The sequence below is a fragment of the Vulpes vulpes genome, chromosome 4, assembly GCF_048418805.1.
Source record: "Vulpes vulpes isolate BD-2025 chromosome 4, VulVul3, whole genome shotgun sequence".
NCBI classification, from domain to species: domain Eukaryota; kingdom Metazoa; phylum Chordata; class Mammalia; order Carnivora; family Canidae; genus Vulpes; species Vulpes vulpes.
In genome coordinates, this window is record NC_132783.1 from 25,520,970 (window position 1) to 25,528,782 (window position 7,813).

The window sequence follows — 7,813 nt, forward strand, 5'->3', positions numbered from 1 at the left end:
GCTGGGCACACTGCCTCGCCGGGTTCAGAGAGCACGCCAGGGCTAGGACGCAGGCTAGCAGGAACCACGGGGTGCTGTGGCCTTGCGTGACCTGTCATCCTCGTCACAGGCCCAGCTCAGGGTCGTGGACACCTGGCCAGCTGGGTGCTCCATGCCAAGACCCCCGCCACATGAGATCGGAGACGTGGGCAGTCATCTGCTCACACTCGCAGGGCCCCAGGGTTCCTGCCCCTACCCCAGCCAGGTGTCTCCCCTGCCCTCTGCCCGCCCTGGGGATCTCCAGGCCCACCGGCAACAAGCCCACAGCAGACACAGACCAGCTCGTGGGCCTTCTCCATTCATGAGCTCGCGGGTGGGTGGGAGCCCCCAGAGCGGCTGGCTGCCCCGATAGGTGAACCCCAGCCCCAGAGGGACAGGCAGGGACTCGGAAGGAGCACGACCAGAACAGTGTGCCAAAGAAGCCACTGCCGTGACACACGTATGTGGAAAGAGTGGTCTCAGTGGGAGGAAAGTGCCCGTGTCCCATGTGAACAGCACCCACGGGGACCTCGGCGGATGCAGTGTGATGATGGGGGCAGGGACAGCCCGCTCTGCAGACACGGAGGAGGTGACATTCAGGACACGGGGCCCGCTTGCCTCAGCCGACCTGACCGTGGCCAGCGCCGAGGCCCAGTGGCCCCCAGAGATGCAGGGAGCCCCCACCAGCCGAGCTCCTCCCAACCGGGGACCCGGGAAGGGATGCCAGGAACGAGGGTCCCTCCCCGCCCAGTGACAGGCCCCAAAGCCAGCAGAACCCTCACCCCAGCCATGCTGCCGAGCCTACTGCGGCCCGGCATTCTCATGGGGGAGGGAGGGGACCCCACAGCCTGGAGCTGCTGCTCTTGCCACGGCCCCACCCCCACCCCATCTGGACACAGCAGCTTTGCTGATGTGGAAATGGCCTTTTGAAGATTCAGGGATGGTGTCAACTGGGCAGCCGCCCTTGCAGAGCTGAGGCACGTCCTCCTGGGCGCTGGGGTGCTGTCTGGGCCTGGCGGTGCCCCGTGACCCCCGAAACATTTGTCGAAACGTCAGAACTCTCAGCCTCAGTCATAAACACAGCCAGAGGCGCACGGTAAGACCAGCCTGGATCTGCTGCCTGTGACACGGCACAGGTCGGCATAGGGTTCCTCCCCCAGTGCCGTGCCCCGAAGAGCTACCACCCCCGGCCCACGGCCACCCATGGCGGAGGGTCGCAGTGTGACCGGAGGGACGGGTTCCTGACCGAGGACTCCAAAGGACCCGGCTCAGCAGCAAGAGGTCTTGAAAGCCAGACGGTGGCGGAAGGGGAAATGGGCGGACTGGGGCGCAAAAACTCCACGCGCCAGGGCAGGTGACGGCCCCCCAACGAGCCCATGGGACCCCGCCAACAGTGAGCCTACGGGCCGCTGCCCTCTAGCACGTGCTGCCCACAGCCAGGAGCCAGCGGGCGTGCGTGCCCTGAGACCTCTGAGGCAGCGGTCACTGGCCCGGCAGCAGCAGGAGGATGGGACTGACGCTGCAGCTGGGAGCGGGGGTGGCCAGGACCGTGCAGCAGGGCCACGCCCGCCCACCACCTGCTTTCTACTCGTGTCCTCGCTCTCCTGGCCCGCAGGTTCCAGACTCCCCCGGCGATGGGCACCAGCCCAGCTGAGGAGGAAGGCCAGGTCCTGGGGAGGGACCTTCCTACACAGTATGCTAGGACATGCTGCTTCCTGGGGCTGACTGGAGACGCCAGGGCGCAGGGAGGGCAGCTTGCGGGCTCTCTGCGGGAGATGCCACGGGAGCTGGCTCTTCTGTTACCTGTGAAGCCACGGTCCTGTCGGCCAGCACGCCCACAGCCCTGCAGGAGCGGGACTGCCAGCGTGGGTGCTGAGACCCACCCCCCGTCTCGCCCCCAACTCCTGAGCCTGCATACGCGTTCGCTCACATGTAACGGGGTAGCGCGCTCTTCTGAAAAGTGAACGCTGCTGGTCACGGAGACCGATGGCCACGCGTGGACTCCATGTGGCCTCTCCTAGCTGTGAGGCTGGTCGCTGCTCATCTTTACGGTCAGTTTGCTTATACACTCGTGGAGCAAACACATCCGTGGAAAATAGCTGTAATACAGAAAAAAAAAAAAAAACAGCACATCAGCTCCAAACCCGGGAGAAAACCCTCGGAACGTTAAGCACAGCCATCAAACATGGCCTGGCGGATTGTCCGTGGTTGCACGTCCTTGGGCCACACCATCCACACGAAAGGCAGCCGTGCCAACTCCAGCAATGACCCTGTGACCACCTGTAAGCACAACAGGTGTGTAACGTCGCCAAGGCCACCAGGAGCGATGCCACGGAGCACAACAGGATACCTGCCTCTCCGTGGAGGGTGCTGTGGCCAGGACCCCATGCATCGACCTAGGCACACGGTGCCGGTATCCCGAGCCTGAGCCTGTGGCCGAGGGTGTGTGAGACAGGCAGCCGTGGCCGCCATGGCCACCTCCCTGGGCTCGACACAGCCTGATTTACACGGGCACCTGGAGCTTACGGCCCAGGATGAGGTGTCGCCAGGGGCAGGGCCTGTGCAAGCCTCTGTGCTGGACGAGGCTGCGTCCACCCCTTCTGCTCACAACATGGGTCTGCCCAGGCTCCAGCAAGCGCCCTCAGAGCAAAGCATACCTGAACCTGCAGAGGCTCGCAGACAGTCCCTTCCTGCCCAGCGGCCAGCCCTGGTCCCACTGCCCCCCACCCAGGGCTGGCTGTCCTGCTCCCACTGGCACTCGTGGCCACCTGGTCCAGCTCAGGCCCCTCCTAGCTCTCACCCTGCACCCTCATGCCCGTGCTCTGCTGGCCCACGGCACTGCAGGCCCCCCCCATCCCCAACTCCTGGCCTCCTCCTGGCCCCACTGACCCTGTTCCTTTGTCCTCCAGCTTCTCCCCTTGTGTGCCAGGCTCCCGCTACTGGTGCATATCAACTCAATTCTGTCCTGCATCACAGACAGGGACATGGAGGCACGGAGTTCCCAGTGCCAGCAACCCCAGCAATGCGGGAGCCAATGGGAGGATGGAGGTCCCAGGGGGCCATGGGGCTGGCCCAGCAGCCCGGATGCCCTGCCTGTGGCCTCCTGCCCTGTCCCAGAGGAAAGTGCATGCCCAGCTGACTCGTGCTTTCCCACGGAGGCCCTGCTACCATGGACCCTGGCTCAACCATATGCACAGCTTCGCCCACCTGTACCTCCCTCCACTGAGGCTGGGCCCCACCTGCTGGTTGCCACCCCTCCACACCATCTCTGAGCCACACCCCGGGGAGGACACTCAGAGCTAGCGCAGAGGCACCAACGGCCATGACACTCCAAATTCCACATGCTTCGGCTAAGCCACCTCTGCCAGGAGGGACATGTCCGTCACAGCACCCGGCTCCCGGCTCCCCGGGAGGGGGTGGCAGGCCATCGAGTCAGCTCCACCTGTCACACTCTCCCCCAAAATTACATGAAAACACCATCTTATTTAAATCTGAAAATTGCAGTTTCCAAACCACGTATCACCCTATGAAGAACAAACAACTGGAAATTGGTTTAAATATATAACATCTTTTCAATTAAAAGAAAAAAAAAGTTCCCAATGAAGAACAAAGAAGTTAAGTGGATAAAAGCGAATTTAGTTTTTTAAAAAGTTGCCGTTTCCAACAATTACACAAAGAGAATCCTGAGTCAGCAGGACATGGCCATGGGGTGAAGCAGGGTAATGGGGTGCATAAAGACACGGACGGGGGAGCCACAGCGGGGCTGGGACCGAGCGCTGTCCCAGGAGCACAGCCACCCATGGAGCCAGCCCAGCCCCCACCCCAAAGCTCACAGCAGCAAAGCCAACAGAGAACCCTCCACTGTACAGGTGTCCTGTCCACCACGCAGGCGTATGATGGATCGCTGGTTCCCTGCCCTGAGGGACTCTCCACTCAGAACACCCCACGGCCCTCATCCCATCACTATGGACCACCTGCCCAGTGTCCCAGGGGCGCTCCTGGAACTCCGAGCAGGATCCAGCACACAAAAGGGCTTGGGGAGCTCCTGCTACTCTCCACTGCCCCACCGTCCTGTCAAGAGGACAAGCGGAGGCCACACATGTACCGGCCCAGGTGATGTGCAGGTAAAGGACACAGGCAAATACACATACCTGCCCAGGTGATATACAGATGCAAGACACACATGTACCTGTCACAAGCAGGATGTAAGCACACACACGCACATACACCTGGATCTAGGTGATGCACAGGTACGGGACATATGCACACACACTCCTGGACCTGAGTGATGTGCGGGTACAGGACACACGCATACATAAGTATCTGGACCCAGGTGATGTGCAGGTACAGGACACATGCACACATAAGTATCTGGACCCAGGTGATGTACAGGTACAGGACACAAGCACACATAAGTAGCTGGACCCAGGTGATGCACAGGACACACATGCACACACACGGATCATAGGTCCACATGGACCATAGGTCAGGGAGAAGTACAACAGGCACCTGGACCCAGGTAATGTGCAGGTACAGGACACAGGCATACAGGCACCTGGGCCATGTGGATTGCAGGTCAGGGAGACACACAACAAGCACCTGGACCCAGGTGATGTGCAGGTTCAGGACACGTGCACACACACTCCTGGACCTCAGTGATGTGCAGATACAGGACACATGCACACATAACTACCTGGATCCAGGTGATATGCAGGTACAGGACACACGCACCCACACTCCTGGACCCAAGTGATGTACAGGTACAGTACACACGCACACACACCTGGACCTGAGTGATGTCTAGGTACAGGACACATGCACACATGCACCTGGACCCAGGTGATGGCAGGTCTGGACTTATGCACACACACACACCTGGACCCGAGTGATGTGCAGGTATAGGACGCAGGCCACCAGGAAGCAGATGCAGAACACCAGGAGCAAGAGGTCAACCACGTTCCTAGAACAGAAGATGCAGGGTCACTGTGGGCTGGGGCCAAGCAAGGTGTGCCCAACAAGTGCCCGCAATTCCAACCCCCGACTGCTCCACCAAGACCCTTTCTTTCTTCCCCCCAACTCCTAACCAGCGGGGCCCATGGAGAGGCCCTCCCTCATGGAGGACCTGCTGCTGGGCACTGCCCTCCTGGGCCAAGTCATCTGGGAGCAGCTTTTCTAGGAAAAGCTTGATCCCCACACGGGCCATCAGATGGTCGCCGTGTTTACAGCATCTGGGAACGGAGCAGCTTCCTGTGCTTCCTGGAAACTCTGGAAACCCAAGGAGAGCCACTCCACCAGGGGGTCTAAGAAAGTGGCCTCTCTGGAAGGAAAGTGGACTTTCCTCCTGAAAACAAGCACTGCCAAACTCAGACTTTGGGTAACTGATTATTACTAAATTACTACGTTTGTCTTCCTTTCCAGAGGCCACTATTTCTCACTTTAACATATCTGAAGATGACGCGCACCTAGAAACAACGTCCCTCGAAAATCTGTCCTGAAGTCAAGGGTACACGTTGGGCAGATGGAAAGGCGCTGAAAATATCTTGTGTCTTAGAACTGTGTAAATGACACACGAGAAGTTGAGCGTGAGCATCCCACACGTGTGCCACCAGGGCCTGACGGCTGACTGCAACCAGGGGACAACAGGCTGTGGCTCATGCCGTCTCGGTGCCAGGGACGACGGGGGCAACGAGCAGACGAGGAAGGGCCTCTGGCACCCTCCTGCCCTGATGGCCAGGCCCGTCACACTTACTGAGGGATGATGAGAAGGTAGATGAGGCCGAACAGGGCGGTGAGGATGAGCGCCAGCACAACGGCACTGGTGAAATCCCGTCCTGGAGCTGGTGGTACTGGGAGACACGGAGACCGCCCATCAGTGGCTGTAGCTGCCAGGACACATGCAGGGTCCCCGCAGCGGCACCTGGGACCTGGGGACCACGCCGCCTGGAGACGGGTGGGGGACGGCACCTGGGGCCCCTTCCACCTACCTTGAGCTCGCGGTCAGCCTGCTTGTACTTCAGGGTGAAGAAGTCCAGGTCTGCCATCTCCAGCTCCATCTGGAACGCTTCCAGGAGGCGGCCGATGTACCTGTTTACACGCATGCCCGGCGTGGTGTAGATGACGTTCGCAGAGAACGATTAGCGGTGTCTGAGTTTCTCTGATGTGGTTCTCAATGCCATCTGCTGCCACCAAGGAAGGAAAAAAATAAATGTCAAATCCTCCACTTATTGAAGAAAAAGCTCTTCCATTCCCTCAGCCTGCTCTCTGGCGGGGCAGGTGTGGGGCCGAGATGTGGTCATGCCTCCACCACCTGCTGGCGCTGAGATCCCAGGTGACTTAGCACATCATTGGCCCTGAGACGCCTGCGTCTGCAAATACGGGCACGGGACGTTCAAAATGTGGCACTCCATGTGGATGCGGGCGGAACCCAGCAGAGAGCAAGAAAACAGAATTTGTTTCTTTAAAAATATCAATAAAATTGACAAATCTCCAGCAGGCATGACAAAGAAAAAGAGAGAGAGACTAACAAACCTGGGGATGAAAACAATTCTACTACAGACCCTGCTGACATCAAAAAGGTAATAAGAAAATACTGTGAACAATTACACACATTAATTTGATGACCTGGACCAATGAACGACTCGGGAACACACACACTACCACAATTCACCTAACGTGAAAGATTATGAGATTAGCCCTGTAATTTACTAAAGAAATTCAACTCATAACTGTAAAGGTTCCGAAAAATGAATCTCCAGCTCCAGGTGGCTTCACTGGAGAATTTTACTCAACATTTAAGAATGAAGAATTAACACCAATTCTGTATCATCTCTTCCAGAAAATAGAAAAGGTAACACCTTCCAACTCACTTTATAAAGTTGGAATCATCCTGATACCAAAATCAGACCAAGACAATACAAAAAAAGGAACACTACAGGCCATCTCTTTCAATACCGATGCTATAATCCTTAACAAAACAGCAAATAGAATTCGGCAGCCTCAGAACAGAAGCATGCACCATGACCATGTCTGGAGATGCAGATCCTTTTACACATCTGCCCATCGATACAATACACCACATAAATAATCCCATGGTTGTGTCAATTGACACAGAGAATTTGACAGTTGAATCTGACAAAATTCAACACTCATTCTTGATAAGATCAGAAAACTAGGGAGGGAGGGGAAGTTCTCCAACTTGATGAAGATCTACAGAATACTGAAAGCTACTATAGTACTCGCTGGTGAAAGATGGAGTGCTTTCAGCAACCCCAGCCATTGCAACAGGGCAAGAAAAAGGAAAAAAGAACATCAGAAAACTGTCCCTTTGCAGATGCCACAATGGCGTACATAGATATTCTATGTAGGGGAGGAAATAACTCTAGAACAAATGAATTCCATAAGGTCACTGGATACAAGATGAACATAAAAAACGTATTTCTTGGGGCACCTGGGTGGCTCAGTCAGTTGGGCCTCTGAGTCTTGGTTTCAGCTCTGGGCATGATCTCGGGGTCCTGGGATGAAGCCTCACATTGGGCCCCCTCAAGTAATCTGCTTGAGCTTCTCCTTCTCCCTCTGCTCCTCCCCTTGCTTGTGCACTCTCATTCTCTCTCTTGAAAAAGAAGTGTATTTCTTAAACTAATAATCAGTATGTGAAGACCAAAGTTAAAATTCAGTGACATATGTACTCATGGAGAAAAACGAAGTACTAGGTACAAATCTAACACGTACACAACTTGTATGCTGAAGACTATATGATACTGATGAAAGAAATCAATGATTTCAATGAACAGAGGGA

General features: G+C 56.5%; 1 protein-coding gene across 1 annotated transcript; it reads right to left on the reverse strand.

Annotated features, from left to right (window-relative positions):
- Positions 1-1,417: 1,417 nt before the first annotated feature.
- Positions 1,418-6,116, reverse strand: LOC140598733 (uncharacterized). Its single transcript, XM_072757261.1, has 5 exons — positions 6,003-6,116; positions 5,768-5,958; positions 4,894-4,978; positions 1,949-2,117; positions 1,418-1,821 (listed from the first exon to the last, which is right to left on the reverse strand). Exons 1-5 carry the CDS (start codon positions 6,114-6,116, stop codon positions 1,418-1,420), a joined length of 963 nt encoding a protein of 320 aa, XP_072613362.1.
- Positions 6,117-7,813: the final 1,697 nt, after the last annotated feature.

Excerpts from the sequence above, each read along its gene's own strand:
- LOC140598733 (XM_072757261.1), bottom strand. The coding sequence starts at position 6,116 with ATGCGTGTAAACAGGTACATCGGCCGCCTCCTGGAAGCGTTCCAGATG. Across the intron at positions 5,959-6,002 it reads AGGCTGACCGCGAGCTCAAG|GCGGCGTGGTCCCCAGGTCC; the intron begins GTAGGTGGAAGG and ends ACCCGTCTCCAG. Across the intron at positions 1,822-1,948 it reads AGCGCGCTACCCCGTTACAT|GTAACAGAAGAGCCAGCTCC; the intron begins GTGAGCGAACGC and ends GTGGCTTCACAG.